The sequence below is a fragment of the Dendrobates tinctorius genome, unplaced genomic scaffold (assembly GCF_039654945.1).
Source record: "Dendrobates tinctorius isolate UK_male_01 unplaced genomic scaffold, ASM3965494v1 ptg000254l, whole genome shotgun sequence".
NCBI lineage: Eukaryota > Metazoa > Chordata > Amphibia > Anura > Dendrobatidae > Dendrobates > Dendrobates tinctorius.
The window spans coordinates 19,658,287-19,685,275 of NW_027361921.1; the positions used below are offsets into that span (position 1 = coordinate 19,658,287).

At 45.7% G+C, this 26,989-nt stretch overlaps 1 protein-coding gene across 2 annotated transcripts in view; it reads left to right on the plus strand.

Moving 5' to 3' along the window:
- The window catches only part of PTH2R (parathyroid hormone 2 receptor), a 2,104,896-nt gene that overhangs the window by 618,835 nt on the left and 1,459,072 nt on the right, over nucleotides 1-26,989 (plus strand). Inside the window, exon 3 of one of the 2 annotated variants that reach the window (XM_073558211.1) lies at nucleotides 16,029-16,145. The exons of the other annotated variant lie outside the window; for it this stretch is intronic. Coding sequence (XP_073414312.1) covers nucleotides 16,029-16,145 — 117 coding nt within the window. The remainder of the gene's footprint in view (nucleotides 1-16,028; nucleotides 16,146-26,989) is intronic. 2 annotated transcript variants of the gene reach the window in all.

Below are 26,989 nucleotides of genomic sequence, written 5' to 3' on the forward strand. Positions count from 1 at the left end.
TCACGCCTCTACATTATAAACTTTACTGAAACACTTGGGGGTTCAAAGTGCTCACCACACATCTATATAAGTTCCTTGGGGGGGTCTAGTTTCCAAAATGGGGTCACTTGTGGGGGGTTTCCACTGTTTAGGTACATCAGGGGCTCTGCAAACGCGACATGACACCCACAGACCATTCCATCAAAGTCTGCATTTCAGAACGTCACTACTTCCCTTCCGAGCCCCACCGTGTGTCCAAACAGTAGTTTTCTCCAACATATGGCATACCAGCGTACTCAGGACAAATTGGACAACAACTCTTAGGGTCCAATTTCTCCTGTTACCCTTGTGAAAATAAAAATTGGGGGCTAAAAGATCATTTTTGTGGAAAAAAAAATGATTTTTTTATTTTCACGCCTCTACATTATAAACTTTACTGAAACACTTGGGGGTTCAAAGTGCTCACCACACATCTAGATAAGTTCCTTGGGGGGTCTAGTTTCCAACATGGGGTCACTTGTGTGGGGTTTCCACTGTTTAGGTACATCAGGGGCTCTGCAAACGCGACATGACACCCACAGACCATTCCATCAAAGTCTGCATTTCAGAACGTCACTACTTCCCTTCCGAGCCCCACCGTGTGCCCAAACAGTAGTTTTCTCCAACATATGGTGTACCAGCATACTCAGGACAAATTGGACAACAACTCTTAGGGTCCAATTTCTCCTGTTACCCTTGTGAAAATAAAAATTGGGGGCTAAAAGATCATTTTTGTGGAAAAAAAATGATTTTTTTATTTTCACGCCTCTACATTATAAACTTTACTGAAACACTTGGGGGTTCAAAGTGCTCACCACACATCTATATAAGTTCCTTGGGGGGTCTAGTTTCCAAAATGGGGTCACTTGTGGGGGGTTGCCACTGTTTAGGTACATCATGGGCTCTGCAAACGCGACATGACACCCGCAGACCATTCCATCAAAGTCTGCATTTCAGAACGTCACTACTTCCCTTCCGAGCCCCACCGTGTGCCCAAACAGTAGTTTTCTCCAACATATGGCATACCAGCGTACTCAGGACAAATTGGACAACAACTCTTAGGGTCCAATTTCTCCTGTTACCCTTGTGAAAATAAAAATTGGGGGCTAAAAGATCATTTTTGTGGAAAAAAAATGATTTTTTTTTATTTTCACGGCTCCACATTATAAACTTTAGTGAAACACTTGGGGGTTCAAAGTGCTCACCACACATCTATATAAGTCCCTGGGGGGGTCTAATTTCCAAAATGGGGTCACTTGTGGGGGGTTTCCACTGTCTAGGTACATCAGGGGCTCTCCAAATGCGACATGGCATCCGATCTCAATTCCAGCCAATTCTGCATTGAAAAAGTCAAACGGCACTCCGTCCGTTCTGAGCACTGCCGTGTGCTCAAACAGTGGTTTAGCCCCACATACGGGGTATTGGCGTATTCGGGAGAAATTGCACAAAAAATTTAGTGGTTCATTTTCTCTTTTTACACTTGTGAAAATAAAAAAAAATGGTTTTGAAGTAAAATGTTTGTGAAAAAAAGTTAAATGTTTATTTTTTCCTTCCATATTCCATTCATTCATGTGAAGCACCTGAAGGGTTAATAAACTTCTTGAATGTGGTTTTGAGTACATTGAGAGGTGCAGTTTTTAGAATGGTGTCAATTTTGGGTATTTTCTGTCATATTGACCCCCCAAACTCACTTCAAATGTGAGGTGGTCCCTAAAAAAAATGGTGTTGCAAATTTTGTTGTAAAAATGAGAAATCGCTGGTCAACTTTTAACCCTTATAACTTCCTAAAAAAAAAAAATTATGTTTCCAAAATTGTGCAGATGTAAAGTAGACATGTGGGAAATGTTATCTATTAACTATTTTGTGCGATATCACTCTCTGATTTAAGGGCATAAAAATTAAAAGTTTGAAAATTGCAAAATTTTCTAAATTTTTGCCAAATTTTGATTTTTTTAACAAATAAGTGCAGATCATATCTAAAATTTTTTACCACCATCATGAAGTACAATATGTCATGAGAAAACAATGTCAGAATCAGTAGGATCCGTTGAAGCCTTCTAGAGTTATGACCTCATAAAGTGACACTGGTCAGAATTGAAAAAATTGGCCCGGTCACGAAGGCAAAAACAGGCTCGGGTGCGAAGGGGTTAAACTCCTATGACACACAAAATGTGTTTCAAATGCAATCAAAACTTGGTTATAACTTCATGTTATGCTACATTACATTAATTTATTAATGATCTACAAACGCGGTACCTTCCCTTTAAACTTATCAAATATCAACTTAATCCCTACTAAAATCAGGCTTGTCATCCATTTTATTACAGGTTGGAACTAATAGCTTCAATAAAAAATGTCACACTCTTGCATGAATATAGACTTCTTCAGATCCTGTGATACTCTAGATGCCTGAACAAATGGCTCAGAAGCATATTGACAGCCAAATTGAGAACTCCATACAATTTTGCCTGGATGGGACTAATAATTTATACTAGTGTCCAGAAATAATTTATTAATATTTAAATATTTGTAGCTAGTCCATGAGCCGGGCCAGATATCGGTACCACCCGGAGTGACTAATTCTCTTTGGTGTTTTTAGGTAGATGCATGTCTGTAGTTTATGTTTTGATATGATAGCCCTTGCACATCAGTAGCTTAACCCCTTCAGGCCTATTTGTACCCAAATGCCTAGTCCATTTTTTGTAAATCTGACCTATCACTTCATGCGGTAATAACTTTGGGACGCTATCACCTACCCACGCCATTCTGAGATTGTTTTCTCATGACATATTGTACTTCATGGTAGTGCTAATTGTGAGTCAATAGATTTTACCTTTCTGCATAAAAAATTACAAAATACACGAAAATTTGGGAAAAATTCGCTATTTTTGAACTTTGAAATTCTCTACTTTTTACAAAAATGCTGATACCCCCATAACAGTTATTAGTTTACATTCTCCACATGTCTACTTCACATTGGCATCATTTTGGAAATTAAATTTTATATTTTTCGGATGTGATAAGGCACATAGTTTTATACGCAATTTTTAAAGTTTACGACTAAATTTCCAAAACCCATTTTTCCAAGGACCAAGTCAGTTCGGACGTCACTTTATGGGTCTTGTATAACAGAACCCACCCATACATTACCCCATTTTGCAAACTACACCCCTCAAGGTGTCCAAAACGGATTTTCAAAACTTTGTTAACCCCTTAGTTGTTGCACAGGAATTCAAGCAAAATGACAGTGAAATATCAAAATTTCAATTTTTTGGCAGATATTCCATTGTAATCCAATTTTACCTGCAACCCAGCAAGGGTTAACAGCAAACCCAAACCCAAAATTGGTTACCCCAATTCCGCAGTTTATAGAAACACCCCACATGTACACGTAAACTAAATTATGGGCGCGCAAGAGGGCTCAGCACAGAAGGAGAGCTAGGCGGTTTTTGGGATAATAGATTACACTGGAAGAAGTCCAGTGGGCCATGCCGTATTGGAGAGACCCTGAGGTACCCCCAGAGTGGAAACCCCCAAAAGGTTACCGCATTTTGGAAACTACACCCCCTAAGGAATGTTTTAGGGGGTATAGTAACCACTTTGACCCAACAAGCGCTCCATTGGAGTTTCATGCACTTGGTTGAGGAAATTGAAAAGTACTTTTTTTTACCGGAAAAAGTCGCTTTAGTCCCACATTTTTCATTTTGAAAAGGGGGACCAGGAAAAAGTACACCCCACTTTTTATTCCCCATTGTCTCCCGAACAAGGCAATACCACAAGTGTTGTCTAAAACCACAGTATTGGCGCATATGGGAGGGGGAGGGGTGTGTGTGTAGTGTAGTGTTTTTGTTTTTTTTAACTTTCTTTTACACTTTTTGCCTGCCTGCCCAGACCTGCTGGGACTTGTGGTACCACAAGTTCCAGCGAGTGCAGGCAGGTCCGGCCAGCCTGCACAGTGCAGCGATCGTCCCTGTATGAGACCCTGTGCTGACAGGATCTCATACAGGCAGAGGCGACACTGTCGGCCCTGCTACATCGCTGCTATGGCTAGAATGATGTTCTAGCCAATCGCAGCACAGGGGGAGGAGATCAGACACTGACATCCTCCCCCTGGCATGTAGAGTGACTGGTAAATGCACCAATCGCTCCACAGGCACGAACCCCTGCAGCGAATCACGCCATGTTTTACAAGGCATGCTGCGATTCGCTGGGCTATATAGCCCAGCGAATCACAGTGATTCTAGCTGCAGGGGGTCGGCGCGATGGCCACACACGGCGAGGGGACAATCCCTGCTGCCGGTAAGTGCGGCCATCTACCCCCGATCCCCGCACGATTAGCGGCGGGGACGCTAAAGGGGTTGTGCCGTACTAGTACTGCTCTTGTCCTTTGGTCCAGGACGAGAGAGCAGTACTCGTACGGTGCTCGGTGCCAAGGGTTTTAATGTTTTTCTTTGTGTTTGCAGGTGTTTACTGACATATCTAATTGCATGATGGAAGTACCAGCGAGGAAGAAATCACGGATCGACTGTATCATACACTGCTCTAATGATGACAGTGATGATCTGGCGTCCCTACAGGATTTGGACTCCTGGAAAACATTGCTTAGGGCTGCAGAGATCAGACAGCATGAATCCGTCCTGGAAGCAGCTAAGGGCCTTGAAGAACGAGAAATACCACACATACAATATCACCATAAATGTCGTAGTCTCTTTACAATGAAGAAGTCACTGGATTCTATCCTTGCCAAGGGTGTCAATGTCGAAACAGCAAGCGAAATCCCCAGGAGGAGGCTACCGAGGGGTACCCCCAGCGATAGCAGGGTGTATGCCAAAGTATGTATGTTCTGCGAGAAGTCAAGCAAGTATCTCAAAGGAGAAAAAACAAGGGAGCCAATCGTCCAGTGTGTTGAGCTACGAGCAGATGAGACGATCCGCAGAGCAGCGATAAGGAAAGGCACACAGAGAATCCTTGGTTTACTTAGCAGAGACCTTGTTGCTTCAGAGGGGCACTACCACAAGTCGTGCTACAAACTATTCACAAAAGATGATTCCCAAGTGGCCTGTAGGTCTGGTGCAGCAGAAAATCAGGAAGAAAGCAAGGAAGTACGTTACGGAGAGGCAGAGAGAGAAGCCCTTGAGGAACTCTTCTTGTATATAAGGACTGAACTGTTCCCAAACCCAGAAGTACTGCCTATGATAAACCTCACATCTAGGCTTCAGAGATGCATGATGTCCTGTGGTATCATCAAACTGAAACCATCGACAAAGAAACATGTTCGCCGAAAACTTGAAACAGAGTTTGGTGAATCACTCCGCTTTCTCTCCGATGAGAAAGGTAAGCTTCTAGTCTATCCATGTAGCCTATCAATGGACGACCTTGCCCGGCAAGCACACAGCATGACAAAAGATCTGCAACAAGCAAGAGCCGCTAACTCTGGAGATGTCATAACCAAAGCAGCAATGCAGCTGAGGAATGAGATCAAGAAGCAAGATGTGAGTCAGCCATGGCCTCCCAATACAGATCAGAATGTCATTCCTGCATTAGTCACTCAATTCCTGCAAACCCTGCTTACAGGAGATTGTGAGTGCCAAACTCCCTCTGAAAGAGCTCAACGTCTTGCCACATCCTTCGGCAGTGACTTGGTTTTTGCTGTTACCAATGGAAAGACAAAGCCACCCAAGCACGTACTGCTGTCCTTTGCAATTAAGTCTTTGACCGGCAATACAGAACTGGTTCGAACTCTGAATCGTCTTGGCCACTGTGTGTCATATTCAACGGCTGAGGAGATCGATGCAGCCCTTTGTATCCAGAAGTTGGAATGTTCAACGGATGACATCCCAATGCCAGCAAATATCTACCCTGGTGTGTTCACAACCTTGGCCTGGGATAACATTGACAGACTTGAGGAGACACTAAGTGGAGCACGTACATCTCATAGAGTCAATGGCATCGCTGTTCAGTCCAATGTTGCATGCTCTGTGACAAAAGTCCTGCCAGATGTAACCAAGTCGAAGAAAAGAAGCATAATTCCGAAAGAATTAATGCTACCAATATACAATGTTGGGCGGCGGGGAGGGCCACCCAGGATTGAGACTGCGAATGTTAACACTACCGAGGAGGTCCAGGATTCAAAAACCAAGAACCATATGTGGCTTCTGGCTAGAATGTCAGACCATGAGGATCAGACCATTAGCAGTTGGACTGGGTTCAACATCCAAATCCGCAGCGACATTGTAGTGGCCCAGGACACTGTAAGCTACCTGCCCACTATCAATGCTCCTGCAACAGCCATGTCCACTGTGAATGAAGTCTTGGAGCAAACACATGCCATCATGCAGACCCTGAAGCTTAACAGAATTGTGTGCGTGTTTGATCAAGCACTCTATGCCAAAGCTGCCGAGGTTATCTGGAAACAGGAGAAGTTCAAGAACATTATAATTAGAATGGGTGTCTTCCTCACAATCTGTAATCTCCTTTCCATCATAGGTAAGAGATTTCAGGATGCAGGCCTTAGAGATCTGTGTGTTGAATCCGGTGTCATCGCTGAAGGATCAGTTTCTGGAGTGATGGATGGCCGGAGGTACAACAGAGCAGTGAGACTACACAAGCTGGTCTATGAAGCACTTATGAGGCTTGCATGGAAAAACTTCCTTCCATGGCTAGAAGAAAACCATGCAAGGGACCTTCACCATCTGGATGAAACACTGAAGAACATCACAAACTTTCGCATCAGTGTGTCGCAGGGATCCTTCGAAAAGTTCTTGGATAATGAATCTTGCACACTTACCCTGAAGCTCTTTCAAGTTTATCTTGAGACCTTCAGAAATGAACAACTCTCAGCATTCTGGATGTCATACTTGGACATGGTCGAGACCATGCTGGCCCTGGTTCGAGCTTCAAGAGAAGGCAACTGGATGCTTCACCTAGGAGCAATCCGACAGATGATACCGTGGTGTTTTGCCTATGACAAGGTCAACTATGCCCGATACCTAACCTATTACTATGCTACGATGTCTCGGCTGCCCATAGACCACCCAGAGGTCCATGAATACTTCATGAAAGGTGGCTTTTCGGTCCAGATCGGTAGCAAGAATCCTTTTGGACGGATTCCTGTGGACCAGACCATCGAAGAAACAATCAACAAAGACACCCAGACACCAGGGGGCACAAAAGGCTTCAGCCTCAAAGTTGGAGCTGTCGCCAGATTCTACCTGACATTGGAGTACCGCAGCATGTACTTGAGGCAGCTGAGGGCCCTAGTAGGCCAACAATATACTGACTTCAGTCATTCAGACCTACAGGTGTCCAGGATTAGAAGAGATGAAGCCGATGTCCGATCTTTTGTTGAACTGCTGGAGACTGGTTGGTTGAACCCCTTCAACAAAGAGCATAATGGTGAACTTATCAGTTTATCAACAGCGACTGCAGCACCACCAGATGTAGCCAAAGACCTTCTAGGGGCATACAGTATAGGAGAGGATGCATATGACACATTCAAGGATGAGTGTTTGGGTACCGATACGCCAACTACACTGTTTCATGACAAGATGACGAAGAACAATCTTAAAACGTTCTCTAACATCAGAATGAAGACACACAGACAAGGCCTTGGCAAGGAGGTAATTTTGAAGGCTGACAGGAACCTATTTGGCCAGATGATACTTGTAGCTGAGAACAGAAAGCTACAAATGAGTGATGTCTTGACTCATCCCCTGGGGCCATTGCCATGGGCACTTGCCAACGGTGATGGGTCTATCCGCAAGACCAACAAGGCTGCCCTAGCAAGGGAGTTGGAGAGGAATGCTCCTCCTGCAGAGGTGATCCCTGAGCCCTCTGCAACCATCATTGATGGGATGAGCCTGGTTCAGAAACTGAAGGGAAATGATGCAACATTTGCCCAGCTAGCAGGCACAGCAATGAGTCGCGCTATCCATGAGGGTGCTAAGAGCAAGCGCATTGATATTGTCTTTGACGTCTACAAGGAGACATCCATCAAAGATACAGAAAGAGTCAACAGATATGAAGGCACAGGGATCCATTTCAAGAACATTCAACATGGGCACAACATCCAGCAGTGGAGAAAGCTACTAAGTAATTCCTCCAACAAGGCAAGTCTCATAAAGTTTCTGGTAGAAGAATGGAAGGCGAAACACCACAGGGAGAAGCTTGAGGAGAAGGAGATGTATGTCACATGTGAGCAGCTCTGCTTTAAGATCACCAAAGAACAGTGGGAAGAGGCTGCTGACCTTAAGTCAAGTCAAGAAGAAGCAGACACATGCCTCCTTCTCCATGCTCTTCATGCAGCAGAATCTGGTTACAAGTCTGTCATCATCACTTCAGAGGATACTGATGTCATGGTCCTGTGTCTGGGCATGTGCCACAAAATCCCATCCCACCTGTTCCAGAAATGCGGTACACAGAACCGGACAAGATTCCTGGATATCACCACTCTGAGCAGAACATTGGGAGGCAGCGTGTGTGATTCATTGATTGGTATGCATGCATTTACAGGCTGTGACAGTCAGTGCATTCGCTGGCCGTGGGAAGATGACGACACTCAAGCAGTTGAAGATGAACAAGACATACCAGGATGCCTTTCAGGAAGTTGGTCGTTCAGGGGAAGTGTCTCCCGAACTCTTTGAGAAGTTACAGGAAATCACCTGCCACATGTACCTGCCAACTACCCAAACAACTGAGGTAAACAGGCTCCGGTATCAGCTGTTCTGTGCCAGACGTGGAGTGGTAGAGTCAAGTCAACTCCCTCCTTGCCAAGACTGCCTTTTCATGCATGCACTGCATGCAAACTACCAGGCTGCGATCTGGAGAAGTCTGCAGAGCCAGCCATTTGTTGCAAACCCAACAGACTGCTGTTGGATGATAGATAATGACGGAAAGCTTGTTGTCAAGTGGATGCGAGGGGCACCAGCACCAGAAGCTATTATCCAGCTACTGTCCTGCAAGTGTGTGCGGTCATGCGAACTTCCTCAGTGCACTTGCCTCAGCAATGGCCTGAAGTGCATGGACATGTGCAGGTTACAGACATGCCAGAACAAGGGTATTGAAGACGAGCCAGTAGAACAACAGTCAGATTCAGAGTCTGATGTTGAAGATATTATGGAGTAACGTTATATAATTATACATACACACACAATATATATATATATATATATATATATATATACACACACACATACACACACACACACACACATTAGTATGGACAAGCCCATGACATGTTCAGTGTGTATTTACATAACTTGGATTAAATTTTGTTACAAATACTACATGCATTGTATTGACATTTTGACATTTCCCCTAAATCGACCTTTAATCATTATTTTTTGGAAATATAGGTAGGATCTATTCAAAAGGTGAAAAATACCATTAACCCCTTCGCGCCAGCCGCCGTAGCGGTACGGCGAATCGTACCCGGATCATAAGCCGGGCGATCGCCGCGGGTCGGGAGCCGGTTCCCGGTGCAAAGTGGTTACTGTACCTCCTAAAACATTCCGTAGGGGGTGTAGTTTCAAAAATGGGGTCACTTTTTTGGGGTTTCCACTGTGCGGGACCTCAGGGTGTCTCCAAATGGGACATGGCCCCATAGATTTCTTACAGTGAATTTTGCCGCAGCTTCGCTTACGAAGCCTGCCGTGCGCCAATACTGTGGTTTTAGACAACACTTGTGGTATTGCCGTGTTCGGGAGACAATGGGGAATAAAAAGTGGGGTGTACTTTTTCCTGGTCCCCCTTTTCAAAATGAAAAATGTGGGACTAAAGCGACTTTTTCCGGTAAAAAAACGTACTTTTCAATTTCCTCAACCAAGTGCATGAAACTCCAATGGAGCGCTTGTTGGGTCAAAGTGGTTACTATACCCCCTAAAATATTCCTTAGGGGGTGTAGTTTCCAAAATGTGGTAACCTTTTGGGGGTTTCCACTCTGGGGGTACCTCAGGGTCTCTCCAATACGACATGGCCCACTGGACTTCTTCCAGTGTAATCTATTATCCCAAAAACCGCCTAGCTCTCCTTCTGTGCTGAGCCCTCTTGCGCGCCCATAATTTAGTTTACATGTACATGTGGGGTGTTTCTATAAACTGCGGAATTGGGGTAACCTATTTTGGGTTTGGGTTTGCTGTTAACCCTTGCTGGGTTGCAGGTAAAATTGGATTACAATGGAATATCTGCCAAAAAATTGAAATTTTGATATTTCACTGTCATTTTGCTTGAATTCCTGTGCAACACCTAAGGGGTTAACAAAGTTTTGAAAATCCGTTTTGGACACCTTGAGGGGTGTAGTTTGCAAAATGGGGTAATGTATGGGTGGGTTCTGTTATACAAGACCCATAAAGTGACGTCCGAACTGACTTGGTCCTTGGAAAAATGGGTTTTGAAAATTTAGTCGTAAACTTTAAAAATTGCGTATAAAACTATGAGCCTTATCACATACGAAAAATATAAAATTTCATTTCCAAAATGATGCCAATGTGAAGTAGACATGTGGAGAATGTAAACTAATAACTGTTATGGGGGGTATCAGCATTTTTGTAAAAAGTAGAGAATTTCAAAGTTCAAAAATAGCGAATTTTTCCCAATTTTTTGTGTATTTTGTAATTTTTTATGCAGAAAGGTAAAATCTATTGACTCACAATTAGCACTACCATGAAGTACAATATGTCACGAGAAAAAAGTCTCAGAATGGCGTGGGTAGGTGATAGCGTCCCAAAGTTATTACCGCATGAAGTGACAGGTCAGATTTACAAAAAATGGCCTAGGCATTTGGGTACAAATAGGCCTGAAGGGGTTAAGCTACTGATGTGCAAGGACTATCATATCAAAACATAAACTACAGACATGCATCTACCTAAAAACACCAAAGAGAATTAGTCACTCCGGGTGGTACCGATATCGTCAAAATTGGCTCTTGGCTCATGGACTAAGCTATATGGTAGCAGGGGCTGGCGTCCCAATGTCCAAACTAAAAAAAGTTCTTGAGACAGAAGACAGAGGAAAGTTAAGGGTCAGCCTACTGGGAAGGCAAAAAAAGAACTACAAAATACAGCCACAATATTTCTCTTCTTTTAATGCTTTTTCCTCACTTGTTTTTGATACCCGTTTTATGATTTAATGCTTGTGTGACACCCCAGAGTCCGGTTGTCACAGTGACATCGCCTCCCTCTAAGAGGTAAAGTCATGCTTGGAGGCAGAAAGGGACCCCATGCCAGGTAACAGAGTTTAAAAATCACAATTCCTCCTGCAGGTCAGAAAAGGGAGCTGCCTTATAAATTCTGGCCAGCAGAGGGGGTTGGTGAGTCAGCTAGAAATCAGCTGAGGAGGTTGTCATGGAAACGAAGCAGCTGTGAGCTGAGAGGAGAAATGATGACAGTTTAACATGAGGACGTGAGGTAAAGAGATCTTTCTGGAAGATCCTGTGAGATGAAGACAGGGAGCTGATCTGTGAAGAAGGAATAGGACAAGAGGGGAGACTGAGAGACTCTAGCGAAGCTAAAATACTGCATATAGCAGACCCCTGAGAGAAGCGCTAATAAAGAGAAAAGGGACATCAGAGTCCTAGGCTGACAGGAGCTGTAAGTCCTGATAGCCGAATCTGAAAGTACAGGGGATTGTAAATTCCTGGCACATTAATCACCTGAGGGCAGGCACGGCAGAGGATAAGGAGCCCGGGGCTGACAGTGAAGCGAACGGTACCCGTGGAATAGGCTCATGCTGACAGCCATACAGGTTAGTGAAACCATCACGAATAGAGGGTCGCAGCATAGTTATATACAGTGGAGACCCACACACAAAGCGCAGAAAGGAAGGTCCTAAATCCCCACCTGGCAAGGTGGATCCCCTGAATGCCTCCAGGTGAGCCGGACTCATTCCATCACCTGTATGTGGTACTCTGGACTGCAACCTATTACCAGTAAAAGGTAAAGAAACTGCACCTCTCTCTGTCTTTCTGTCATTTATCTGCACCCCAACGTTTACAGCCATTTTTACTATTTATTTAACGTCTTTGCCCTGGGAATACAGCCCTACCTGTGGAGGGCTACAACATCATAGCTGCGCCCAACATCCATCAAAGAGAAGCAACACCGCAGCGCTGGTCATCTCTGACTAGAAAACCACAGGCTGCATCACGTATTTCACCATCTAATAACTTTATTTTCATTTTTACAACATAAATACCACACAACTTTCCCCTATTTTATTACTGGACGCCTCTGGGCCACGGACCGGGTCGCTGCCGCTGTGACACCGTCCCCCATGGAAGTCGACTGGCCCGGTACCGAGTACCCCCAGGCCCCGCGGGGCGCTCCACTTGCATACTGTATGTAATAATTCTTTAATTAATGGGAAATCCCTGTATCAATGAAGGCACTGCTAATTTTTTTCCAGTAAGGCTTTTTGTGTTTTATAAAAAATTAGTCATAAAATACTATATTTTAACTTTATTGCCTTTATTCTTTAGTAAAGCATTTGATCATCTGCTTTATGTTGTCAAATTGTTGAATATATTCTGTCAGTTTCTTCATTCTGTTTTTTAATACTATTTTCTTTAATAAATCACAGTTACATAGTAACATATTAACATACAGTGGGTACGGAAAGTATTCAGACCCCTTTTATTTTTCACTCTTTGTTTCATTTCAGCCATTTGGTAAATTCAAAAATGTACATTTTTTTCTCATTAATGTACACTCCAATGTACTCCCCATCTTGACTGAAAAAACAGAAATGTAGAAATGTATGCAAATTTATTAAAATAGAAAAGCTGAAATATCTCATGGTCATAAGTATTCAGACCCTTTTCTCAATATTGAGTAGAAGCACCCTTTTGAGTTAGTATAGCCATGAGTCTTCTTGGGAATAATGCACCCAGTTTTTCACACCTGGATTTGGGAATCATCTGCCATTCTTTCTTGCAGATCCTCTCCAGTTCCATCAGGCTGGATGGTGAACGTTGGTGTACAGCCATTTTCAGGTCTCTCCAGAGATGCTCAATTGGATTTAGGTCAGGGCTCAGGCTGGGCCAGTCAAGAATGGTCACAGAGTTGTTCTGAAGCCACTCCTTTGTTGTTTTAGCTGTTTGCTTAAGGTAATCTTGTTGGAAGGTAAAACCTTCAGCTAAGTCTGAGGTCCAGAGCACTCTAGAAGGTTTTAATCCAGGATATCTCTGTGCTTGACCGCTTTCATGTTTCCTTCAATTGCAACCAGACATCCTGTCCCTGCAGCTGAAAAACACCCCCATAGCATGTTGAGGCCACCACCTTGTTTCACTGATGGGATTGTATTGGGCAGGTGATGAGCAGTGCCTGGTTTTCTACACACATACCGCTTAGAATAATCACCAAAAGTTCTAACGTTGTCTCATCAGACCAGAGAATCTTATTTCTCATAGTCTGGGAGTCCGTCATGTGTAATTTTAGCAAACTCTATGTGACGTTTCATATGTCTTGCACTGAGGAGAGGCTTCTGTCGGGTCACTCTGCCATAAAGGCTCAACTGGTGGAGGGCTGCAGTGATAGTTGACTTTGTGGAACTTTCTCCCATCTCCCTACTGCATCTGTGGAGCTCAGCTACAGTGATCTTGGAGTTCTTGTTTACCTCTCTCACCAAGGCCCTGCTCCCACGATTACTCAGTTTGGCTGGACAGCCAAGTCTAGGAAGGCTTCTGGTGGTCCCAAACGTATTTCATTTAAGGATTATGGAGGCCACTGTGCTCTTGCAAACCTTGAATGCTGCAGAAATTCTTTTGTAACCTTGGCCACATATGTGCCTTGCCACAATTCTATCTGTGAGCTTCTTAGCCAGTTCCTTTGACCTCATGATTCTCATTTGGTCTGACATGCACTGTGAACTGTGAGGTCTTATATAGACAGGTGTGTGCCTTTCCAAATCAAGTTCTATCAGTTTAATTAAACACAGCTGGACTCCAATGAAGGAGTGGAACCATCTCAAGGAGGATCACAAGGAAATGGACAGCATGTGACTTAAATATGAGTGTCTGAGCAAAGGGTGTGAATACCTATGACTATATGATATTTCACTTTTTCTTTTTTGATACATTTGCAAAAATTTCTACATTTCTGGGGTTTTTTTTCAAAAAAGATGGGGTGCATAGTGTACAGTACATTAATGAGAAGAAAATGAACTTTTTTTGAATTTACCAAAATGGCTGCAATGAAACAGAGTGAAAAATTTAAAGGGGTCTGAATACTTTCCGTGCCCACTGTAGTTAGCAAGGCCGAAAAAAGACATTTGTCCATCCAGTTAAGCCTATATTCCATCAGAATAAATCCCCAGATTTACGCCCTGCTAAAGAACCCAATAACTGTAAGATACAATAATGTTACGCTCCAGGAAGATATCCAGGCCTCCCTTGAACCCCTAGACTGAGTTCGCCATCACCACCTACTCAGGCAAGGAATTCCAGATTCTCAATGCTCTAACAGTAAAGAATCCTCTTCTATGTTGGTGGAAAAACCTTCTCTCTTGCAGCAGCAGAGAGTAACCCCTTGTGACCGCCACCTTCCTTGTATAAACAGATCCTCAGAGAGATATTTGTATTGTCCCCTTATATACTTATACATGGTTATTAGATCAGTCGTCTTTTCTCTAGACTAAATAATCCTAATTTTGCTAATCTCCCTGGGTATTGTAGCTCCCCCATCCCCTTTATTAATTTTGTCGCCCTCCTTTGTACTCACTCTAGTTCCATTATATCCTTCCTGAGCAATGGTGCCCAAACCTGTACACAGTACTCCTTGTGCGGTCTACCAGGGATTTGTACAGAGGCAGTATAATGCTCTCATCATGTGTATCCAGACCTCTATTAAAGCACCCCATGATCCTGTTTGCCTTGGCAGCCGCTGCCTGGCACTGGCTACTCAAGGTAAGTTTAGCAGTAACTAGGATCCCAAGTCCTTGTCCATGTCAGATTTACCCAGTGGTTTCCCGTTCAGTGTGTAATGGTGATATTGATTCCTTCTTCCCATGTGTATAAGCTTACATTTATCATTGTTAAACCACATCTGCCACCTTTCGACCCAAGTTTCCAACTTATCCAGATCCATCTGTAGCAGAACACTATCTTCTCTTGTATTGACTGCTTTATATAGTTTAGTATCATCTGCAAATATTGATATTTTAGTGTGTAACCTTCTACCAGATCGTTAATAAATATGTTGAAGAGAATAGGTCCCAACACCGACCCCTGCGGTACCCCACTGGTCACAGCGACCCAGTTAGAGAATATACCATCTATAACCACCCTCTGCTTTTTATCACTAAGCCAGTTACTTACCCATTTACACACATTTTCCCCCATACCCAGCATTCTCATTTTGTGTACCAAACTCTTGTGTGGCAAGCTATCAAACACTTTGAAAAAATCAAGATATACCAGTTGATAACACTTTATCAGTTTTCATTTGTTACATTAATATAGGGAACTGAGTTTCTTAAATGGTTCATGGAACTTCAGTCTTCACAGAATAATGGGGTTAAATTAAATTGGAAAATAAATAAATAGGAATTGCCTGATAGTATTAATCAATACTATCTGTTTTGTATATTGCTACTTATAACTTTTTTTATCCATTCTTGGGATCATGAATTATCACTATTCTTTTGCATACAGCTCTTTGCCTTGGTGATAAACCATCACTAGTGGACAGCAGAACATACACAGTGCTTACAAGCTCTCACCTATTTAGCTTGTAAATACTGTCTTGAAGCTGGAGACGATCATATGAGTGTGCTCCTAATCATGGTCACCTTTAGTGCAGTGCTTGCAAGCCAAACTGCAGCAACAGTCGGCCTCCTAGGCAACGAGCTGTAGATAGAGGAATATTTTAACTAGCAATAGATTGCCAAACTGCTTTTCTTTTACAAGCACTATCCAGCAGCATGTCTATCAAGATAAGAATAATCATTTAAAATATTATAGTTATGTAAAAAATGCTAAGTTACTGACATTTACAAGTAATCTGTTTATTTTTATACAGGAACAGAAGTGGGTTGTTTGCCAGAATGGGATGGTTTGGTGTGTTGGCCAAGAGGAATACCTGGGAAAATACTTGCCATCACTTGCCCTCCATATGTGTATGACTTTAATCATAGAGGTATTAATCTTGTAAGATAGAGATGTGTCATCACTGTAACCTGCCACATATGTGTACTAATATACTATTGGTCTCCTTTTTATGTAACACATCATTTAATGTATTATTCACCAGTATTCCTTCATTTTCTGTTTGGTTAAGCATATATGAACTGGATATAAATTAATTAATTGATTTATTTAATTTGACTGTAATGATCATCATTTCACTCATGAGTTGAATGCACTGTATATGATTGCACAGTAAGCTGAAAATGAGTTAGCTGCACCCTAGAGTCAGACCAACCTTCTTGCTCCCAACTCTTGCCATTTTGTTAGGCCAGTGAGAGGATTAAACTGTTGGGTGAGCATCACTCCTACTTTAGTAACACAGCACTACATATAACCTCTTTTGGTTCTATAAAATTAATCTATTCGATGTCTAGAAGGCTGACAGGGTAACACAGCTAGATAATATTTCAAGGTAATGGTTAAGGTTGAAGCAACAAGGATCAAACTTATCAATTTCAAGATTTATTATACTGTACAATGTATATACCAGGTATCAAATAATTATACAATAAAAAGTTCATTCACAAAGAGCAAAACAGTATAAAAATATCAAGGAATATAATGAGAAATCTTAGTTATTAGATTTGTGTCATGCTGGCGTCTTGGCAGATTGGCGCAAGCGAGGGGGTTGTGGCCCCACTGTGCCACAAACCAGACTAACCTGGAAGGGTCATGACTATGACAGCTACCTCGGTCTTCGCTGGAGCCTCTGGTGGTGAGGTCAGGCTTGTGCGGCAGGTAGCTGCCAGGTGCCACTCCAGGGTGGTGTCTGGCTGTGGCTGCTGATCCCACTGGGGAACATGATGCTAGGTCAGGTGCGACTGACAGCCTGGCAGGTGAGCACGGCAGCCACAGCTGGTACTCTGGCAGGCGGGCACGGCTGAGACACAGGCAGGCGGGCATGGCTGAAACACTGGCTGGCAAGCACGGCTGAGAAGCTGGCAGGTGGACACGGCTGAGACACTGGCAGGGGGCATGGCTGAGACACTGGCAGGTGGACACGGCTGAGACACTGGCAGGTGGGCATGGCTGACAGGGAAGGCACAGGGACAGGAAAGAGTGGTGTATGGAATAGGTAGAGACCTGTTCACACAGGACTTGCAGGTACTGATACTGTCCGGAAGGAGTGGTGTACGAAAGAACAGGTTAGGACCTGTTCACCCTGGAGAAGAACCGCAAGGCTGCAGTGAGGAGCTGCAGTTAGCAACAAGAGGTTCAGCAGCAGCAGAAGCAGAACAAAGCAGAACTACAAGAGTGCAGAGCGCTGGCAGAACTGCAAGGGTACGGAGCACAGGCAGAACCGCAAGGGTACGGAGCACAAGGAGAACCGCCAGAGTGCGGAGCACAGGCAGAACCACAAGAGTGCGGAGCACAGGCAGAGCCGCAAGGGTGCGAAGCACAGGCAGACCCACAAGGGTGCAGAGCACAGGCAGAGCCACAAGAGTGGGGAGCACAGGCAGAGCCACAAGGGTGCGGAGCATGCAGAGTTGCCAGAGTGCGGAGCACAGGCAGAGCCGCAAGAGTACGGAACAGGCAGACAGAGAGGACACAAGGATAGACACAGCAGGGAAAGGAGCCACAGACAAGGAGACCAAGAGATAGAGATAGGACAGAGTTCAGACAAGTAACGGTGCAAGACAAGGTACTGGAACAAAGACACAGAGAGCCAGATGTACTGCTTCCTGGAGGGCAGAGCAGACAGGTGCGAGACAAGGCAAGGAACAAAAGCACAGGGACCAGGATATACTGCCTCCTGGAGGGTGGACAGGACAGCTACAAGGCAAGGCTAGGAACAAGGACACAGAGACCAGGATATTCTGCCTTCTGGAGGGTGGCAAGACAGGCACAGAAACAGGACTAGGAATCAAGCCTCCAGAGAAGGCTAAACACAGGACAGGACCTGGCAACTCAGCAGCAAGACGCTAACTGAGTTAAGACATTGCTCAGGCAGCTACTACCAGGTGAAGCTGCCCTAAATGCTAGATGACTCTTGGTAATTGGCCAGGGACACATTAGACAGGTGCACCCTGTTTCCATAAGAACCAGAGAGTTCTGGCACCGCCCCCCTATGCATACAGCCAGAAAGCATGCAGAGAGCAGGCAGGAAGCAAGAGGTACACAGCATGGAGCCGGCAGCAGGCAGAAGTCACAGCATGGCCTGGAGCAGTGAGTAAGTTGGTGTGTGGAGGATGGGAGGCCATGCAGTGATGCCGACAGGGTTGTTACTATTTGCAAAAGATCCTGTAGTAGAGATCCACTGAAAAACAAGCAGATCTACAATCTCTCTGGTGCATTTTTCCCATTGTGCCTTATGCTGAAGTATCTTAAAAGGTATCACCCGGAGTCCTCAATTCTCTTCTTTGGAAACTATGTTTGAAGGACATAGTTCTTGTTTATGTCATAATTTCCCATTGAAGCCATCTATTATTTAGCTTGCATTATATTTCTGGAGTTTCCAGAGGGCCAAAATCCTAGTGTTTGATGCAAAATAAGCAATTAATTTCCTTATTCCAAATATATTAGTGGGTAATTCCAACCAAATATTACAGCCAGGGCAGAATTAAACTATTACATTTTCATTGTCAAGTTTTTTAGAAACATCATGTGGAATATAGATGGGCAATACACATCATTGTAATAATTATGCCGGTAACATTTGAGTTGAAAAAAATAAAAGTTTATTAGTAGAGTTGAGCGAAACGGGTCGAAAAAATTCAAAAGTCGCCGACTTTTGGCAAAGTCGGGTTTCATGTAACGAAACCCGACCCTAGGATGAGGTCGGCCACGAGGTCGGCGACTTACGCGCCAAAGTCGCGTTTCAAAAGTTTGTTTTGCGCTCTTTTTCAGCCAATCAGGATCCACGGACACTGTGGGCAACGTGATGACCTAGGCACGGGTCACCACCATCTTTCAGAAGGGCATGCAAGTGATTGGCTTGCTTTGGTGGGCGTCACAGGGGGTATAAAAGGGCGTGCACGCCGACCGCCATCTTACTTCTGCCGATCTTAGTATAGGGAGAGGTTGCTGCTGATTCTGTAGGGAGAGCGTTAGGCAGGGAAGAAGACAAAAAAACTGCTTCTGCTGCTAGCGATTTGGCCTGCACAACACACAAGTCACTGTGTGTGCAGTGCAAGGGGAGGCTATATAGTGGTGTATCAGTGGTGTTGGTTGTTGGGCTGCCTTTTAAGGCTTCCTGACACGCTGGCATTGCTGTTTACCCACTGCTCCGCAAACTGCTTTTTTAAAAGCAATCCAATCTCCCTTATCCTCTAGTCACTTTTGTCACAGCTGTGCCATCGAGCCTGTCACATAGCGCTCAGATATCAGTGGGCCTCACACAATCCACAAGTGTCCAGTGTCCAAAAGTGTGCGCAGAGATTCAAAATCTCCATTATCCTCTCGTCACTTTTGTCACAGGCAGCTGTGCCATCGAGCCTGTCACATAGCGCTCAGATATCAGTGGGCCTCACACAATCCACAAGTGTCCAGTGTCCAAAAGTGTGCGCAGAGATTCAAAATCTCCATTATCCTCTCGTCACTTTTGTCACAGGCAGCTGTGCCATCGAGCCTGTCACATAGCGCTCAGATATCAGTGGGCCTCACACAATCCACAAGTGTCCAGTGTCCAAAAGTGTGCGCAGAGATTCAAAATCTCCATTATCCTCTCGTCACTTTTGTCACAGGCAGCTGTGCCATCGAGCCTGTCACATAGCGCTCAGATATCAGTAGGCCTCACACAATCCACAAGTGTCCAGTGTCCAAAAGTGTGCGCAGAGATTCAAAATCTCCATTATCCTCTCGTCACTTTTGTCACAGGCAGCTGTGCCATCGAGCCTGTCACATAGCGCTCAGATATCAGTGGGCCTCACACAATCCACAAGTGTCCAGTGTCCAAAAGTGTGCGCAGAGATTCAAAATCTCCATTATCCTCTCGTCACTTTTGTCACAGGCAGCTGTGCCATCGAGCCTGTCACATAGCGCTCAGATATCAGTGGGCCTCACACAATCCACAAGTGTCCAGTGTCCAAAAGTGTGCGCAGAGATTCAAAATCTCCATTATCCTCTTGTCACTTTTGTCACAGGCAGCTGTGCCATCGAGCCTGTCACATAGCGCTCAGATATCAGTGAGCCTCACACAATCCACAAGTGTCCAGTGTCCAAAAGTGTGCACAGAGATTCAAAATCTCCATTATCCTCTCATCACTTTTGTCACAGGCAGCTGTGCCATTGAGCCTGTCACATAGCGCTCAGATATCAGTGGGCCTCACACAATCCACAAGTGTCCAGTGTCCAAAAGTGTGCGCAGAGATTCAAAATCTCCATTATCCTCTCGTCACTTTTGTCACAGGCAGCTGTGCCATCGAGCCTGTCACATAGCGCTCAGATATCAGTGGGCCTCACACAATCCACAAGTGTCCAGTGTCCAAAAGTGTGCGCAGAGATTCAAAATCTCCATTATCCTCTCGTCACTTTTGTCACAGGCAGCTGTGCCATCGAGCCTGTCACATAGCGCTCAGATATCAGTGGGCCTCACACAATCCACAAGTGTCCAGTGTCCAAAAGTGTGCGCAGAGATTCAAAATCTCCATTATCCTCTCGTCACTTTTGTCACAGGCAGCTGTGCCATCGAGCCTGTCACATAGCGCTCAGATATCAGTGGGCCTCACACAATCCACAAGTGTCCAGTGTCCAAAAGTGTGCGCAGAGATTCAAAATCTCCATTATCCTCTCATCACTTTTGTCACAGGCAGCTGTGCCATCGAGCCTGTCACATAGCGCTCAGATATCAGTGGGCCTCACACAATCCACAAGTGTCCAGTGTCCAAAAGTGTGCGCAGAGATTCAAAATCTCCATTATCCTCTCGTCACTTTTGTCACAGGCAGCTGTGCCATCGAGCCTGTCACATAGCGCTCAGATATCAGTGGGCCTCACACAATCCTCAAGTGTCCAGTGTCCAAAAGTGTGCGCAGAGATTCAAAATCTCCATTATCCTCTTGTCACTTTTGTCACAGGCAGCTGTGCCATCGAGCCTGTCACATAGCGCTCAGATATCAGTGAGCCTCACACAATCCACAAGTGTCCAGTGTCCAAAAGTGTGCACAGAGATTCAAAATCTCCATTATCCTCTCGTCACTTTTGTCACAGGCAGCTGTGCCATCGAGCCTGTCACATAGCGCTCAGATATCAGTGGGCCTCACACAATCCACAAGTGTCCAGTGTCCAAAAGTGTGCGCAGAGATTCAAAATCTCCATTATCCTCTCGTCACTTTTGTCACAGGCAGCTGTGCCATCGAGCCTGTCACATAGCGCTCAGATATCAGTGGGCCTCACACAATCCACAAGTGTCCAGTGTCCAAAAGTGTGCGCAGAGATTCAAAATCTCCATTATCCTCTCGTCACTTTTGTCACAGGCAGCTGTGCCATCGAGCCTGTCACATAGCGCTCAGATATCAGTGGGCCTCACACAATCCACAAGTGTCCAGTGTCCAAAAGTGTGCGCAGAGATTCAAAATCTCCATTATCCTCTCGTCACTTTTGTCACAGGCAGCTGTGCCATCGAGCCTTTCACATAGCGCTCAGATATCAGTGGGCCTCACACAATCCACAAGTGTCCAGTGTCCAAAAGTGTGCGCAGAAAAATCTCCATTATCCTCTCGTCACTTTTGTCACAGGCAGCTGTGCCATCGAGCCTGTCACATAGCGCTCAGATATCAGTGGTCCTCACACAATCCACAAGTGTCCAGTGTCCAAAAGTGTGCGCAGAGATTCAAATTCTCCATTATCCTCTCGTCACTTTTGTCACAGGCAGCTGTGCCATCAAGCCTGTCACATAGCGCTCAGATAGCAGTGGGCCTCAAACAATACACAAGTGTCCAGTGTCCAAAAGTGTGCGCAGAGATTCAAAATCTCCCTTATCCTCTCGTCACTTTGGTCACAGCTGTGCCATCGAGCCTGTCACATAGCGCTCAAATATCAGTGGGCCTCACACAATCCAAAAGTGTCCACTGTCCACAAGTGTGTGCAGAAATTCTAAATCTCCCCTGTCCTATAGACACCTTGTACCTTGTTTTACATTACTATATAGTTTGTTGGATTTTGTCTACATTTCTACCAAAAATGAGGAAGGCTGGTGGAAGAGGCCGTGGAATTGGGCGGGGGTTGGCAGCTAGTAATGATGGTGTTGGTGGTGGATCTGATGGTAGTGGTAAGAGCAAAATAGGACCGAATGCAGGAGGTGCTGACCCTGCGTCATCGTCTGGCTACATAAGGCCTCGAATGCTTAGTTTTCTAGGAGTTGGCAAACCGCTTTTAAAGCCAGAGCATCAGGAAAAAGTTTTGTCTTACATTGCTGACTCAGCCTCCAGCTCTATCGCCTCCTCTTCTTCAGTTGTAAAAAGTAAAAGCACTGAGTCGTCATTGGAGGCTCATGTTCATGAACCACACCTTTCCTTGTGTCCTTCACCCCAACCAAGATTGAAGGATGACACAGGCCATACTACTGATTACTCCATGGAGCTGTTTTCACATACCATGCCTGGATTATCAAGTGAAATGGTGAATTACCCAGGCCAAGATGAATCTGACATGGAGTGCACTGATGCACAGCCGCTGATGGATGATTCTGCTGGTACATTCACTCAGAGCACTACATTGTCCTCGCAGTGTACAGAGCCAGATTCTGACCCTGATGAGACTCAGGTGCCCCTTCCCGCACACTATACCACCATACACGGTGACACAGAGGAAGGTGCACATGACATAGAAGAGGAGGTGATGGATGACCCAGTTGTTGACCCAGATTGGCATCCATTGGGGGAAGAGGGTGCTGCTTCCAATAGCTCAGATGAGGAGCATCCACAGCAAACATCGACATCGCAACAGCTGTTATCTGGCAGGCCCGGAGCACTCCAAAGACAGGTTCCAAACATCAAAAGAGTTGCTAGACAGCTTGTCCAGAGGGTCAAAAGATCACAGCGTGCTAGGCCGCAAAATGTCTGCCAAAGTAGGAAGAGTTCAGTGTGGCACTTTTTTGAACAAAATCCTCATGATCAGGCCAAGGTTATCTGTAAGAAGTGCGCAAAGACCTTTAGCCGAGGGAAAAATCTGAAAAATTTGAATACCAGTTGCATGCTTAGACATTTAACCAGCATGCACTTGCAAGCGTGGACACAACACCAAACCTCAAGTGCCACATGTGCAACTGATCACAACGAAGGTAGTCAGCAACGCTACATTGTTTCCCCCACTGTAAGCCCACCGGTTAGCACAGCAGCAAATGTTGAGGTGTCGTTGCAAGACCACAGCAGTCAGGGAATCCCACTGTTATATCAACGAAAGACTGTATCTAGGCCATCAGAAAGAACACCAACTCCATCACCATCATCAACCCTCTCTCAGTCCACCCTGTCCACCGCTACTTCCACCATATGCAGCTCTCAAGTCCAGCTCACCCTCCCAGACACTATGAGTAGGTCAAGAAAGTACTCAGTCTCTCATCCGCGTACACTGGGTTTGAACGCCCACATTGCCAAACTAATCTCGTTTGAGATGATGCCCTTTCGGTTGGTGGAAAGCACAGCTTTCCGCGAACTCATGGCCTATGCAGTACCACGCTATGACCTACCCAGTCGCCACTTCTTCTCTCGCAAAGCCATCCCAGCCCTCCACCATCATGTGAAAGACCGCATTGTCCATGCACTCAAGTAGTCAGTGAGCGGAAAGGTGCACCTCACAACTGATGCATGGTCCAGTCGGCATGGCCAGGGCCGTTACGTGTCCATCACTGCGCACTGGGTTAATGTGGTGGATGCAGGGTCCACAGGGGACAGCGGTGGTGGGACAGTGCTGCCTAGCCCACGGTATAGGAAACAGTTGGCTGTAGGCGTTCGACCCTCCTCCTCCTCCTCCTCCTCCTCCTCCAGAAGCGAAAGCTCGTCCACAGAGCGCAGTCGTATGAGCACTCCATCTGCAGCTGCCACTGTTGCACACGATGTGTCCCCCTATCGAGCAGCTAGTGGAAAGCGTCAGCAGGCTGTGTTGCAGATGATGTGTTTGGGCGACAGACACACCGCCGAGGTGCTGGCCGAGTACTTGAAGCGACAAACTGAGTCATGGCTGGGCAGTGTACATCTTGAGGCAGGCAAGGTAGTTAGTGATAACGGCCGTAATTTTGTGGCAGCCATAGCCCTTTCAAAACTCAGCCACATACCTTGCTTGGCTCACACCTTGAACCTGGTGGTGCAGTGCTTCCTCAAAAATTATCCGGAGTTAACAGCCCTGCTCCAGAAGGTGCGAAGACTGTGCGCGCACATCCGCCGGTCGCCTGTACACTCCGTTCGTATGCAGAAGCTGCAGCGATTGCTCCACCTTTCCAACCACTGCCTCATTATCGACACTGCAACAAGGTGGAACTCCACCCTGCACATGGTGGAGCGGCTGTGCGAGCAGAGGCAGGCCATAATGCATTTGTGGGAGTATACACGGCCAGGCACTTTGAGAGCAGACATGGAGTTGACAGGTGTGCAGTGGTCGAAGCTGAAAGACCTTTGTAAAGTCCTTCAGTGTTTTGAGGAATGCACACGGCTGGTAAGCGCAGACGACGCCATCCTAAGCATGAGCATCTCACTTATGCGTCTGCTCATGCAAACTTTGACGCACCTTAAGGAGCAGGCGTCTGCAGCCAATGTTGATGAGGAGGAAGAGGAGGAGGGAATCCTTGATGACATTCAGCCATTGTCTGCTCAGGGACCTCTCCTGGACGAGGTGGAGGAAGAAGAGGAGGAGGAGGAGGATGATGGGGATGATTACTTAGGGGAGGAGGATGCATCTCGTGGGGCAAGTGAAAATGTTGGCGTGGCAAGGTCTGGTACAGGGTTTGTGCGTGACTGGAGGGATGTGGATTTGCCAGAAAGTGCTCCTCCACCCAGCACTCGCAGTGCATCATTGACACCGGGAACATTGGCCCACATGTCAGATTATGCCTTGCGGATCCTAAAAAGGGACCCCCGCATTGCCAAAATGATGAACGATGACGACTACTGGTTGGCCAGCATCCTGGATCCACGCTATAAAGGCAAATTACAAAACATCATGCCACAGGAGAACCTTGACCTAATATTGGCTAATAAACAAGCAACTCTGGTAAATCGGTTGCTTGAGGCATTCCCAGCACACAGCAGCGGTGATGGTTCTCACACGAGCCGTACGGGCCGGGGGCAGCTTGGCAGAGGTGTTCGTGGTGCACACAGCAGAAGTGGCGTTGGAGACAGGGGTTTCATGACAATGTTGTGGACTGATTTTTCAAATACCGCTCACACAACTGGTAATACTGCATCGATGGAAAGTGACAGGAGACAGCAGTTGTCAACTATGGTTACAAACTACTTTTCCTCCCATATCGATGTTCTCCCACACAGGTCATTCCCCTTTGACTATTGGGCCGCTAAACTGGACACCTGGCCTGAATTGGCCCAATATGCCTTACAGGAGCTCGCTTGCCCAGCTGCAAGTGTGCTATCGGAAAGAGTCTTCAGTGCAGCTGGATCAATCCTGACAGAAAAAAGGACCCGTCTGTCAACCCAAAATGTGGATGATCTAACCTTCATTAAAATGAACCACGCATGGGTTTCCAAGGATTTTGTCCCACCTTCCCCTGATGACACATAGGGTGACAGAAAAATGGCTTGCTTTGGTCCACCTCTTCCTGGTACTTCGCTGAATGTCCAACATCAACATATGCCACTTTCTAAAACTCCCTAACTGTGCTGCCTCCCCCCCCATGGCCGGGGTCAACACCTAGCGCACGACACCGTGCGAGTGCCGTTGCCCTGGACAGGTGGGTAGGCCGGCTCTTGGGCGCGGGCACTGGCACAGGGTCCCTCATAGTGCAATCAAGTGTCTCTGACGGTGGTGGTGCACACCCGCCGTCAGACACACCGCTGTACTATGAGGGGCCCAGTGCCAGTACCGACGCCCACGAGTGGGCCCCCCTTGCTTGGGCAGGGCCCCAGCATTTGCAATCTTTACCTCTCCCTGCTCCTCCGCTGTGTAATCTGGGCCGTCAAATCCATACTGGGCCTAACACCGTCTGAGCCTGCCTCCTGAGACATATATTTTGAATGTGTACGCTATCCATACATGTTATCCAGGGATACGGTACCCTTTCTAACCTTTGTGCAATCACGTGCAATCCATACTGGGCCTAACACCGTCTGAGCCTGCCTCATGCTGTATAGACATATATTTTGAATGTGTACGCTATCCATACATGTTATCCAGGGATACGGTACCCTTTCTAACCTTTGTGCAATCACGTGCAATCCATACTGGGCCTAACACCGTCTGAGCCTGCCTCATGCTGTATAGACATATATTTTGAATGTGTACGCTATCCATACATGTTATCCAGGGATACGGTACCCTTTCTAACCTTTGTGCAATCACGTGCAATCCATACTGGGCCTAACACCGTCTGAGCCTGCCTCCTGAGACATATATTTTGAATGTGTACGCTATCCATACATGTTATCCAGGGATACGGTACCCTTTCTAACCTTTGTGCAATCACGTGCAATCCATACTGGGCGTGAGAACGGCTGGCGAGCTGTTAAGCAAGCTACAGCACCTGTCCAGACAAGTACAGGGATTCCCTAGCGAGGAGACTTATTTGATTGTTTTCAATGTTGGGACAGCAATTTTTGGGGAGCACTATACTCTGGAGAATGATAGATGGGGCCCACCATACACTGGAACATTCCAAAGGTGGACATCAGACACTGGAGCAGCATTTACAG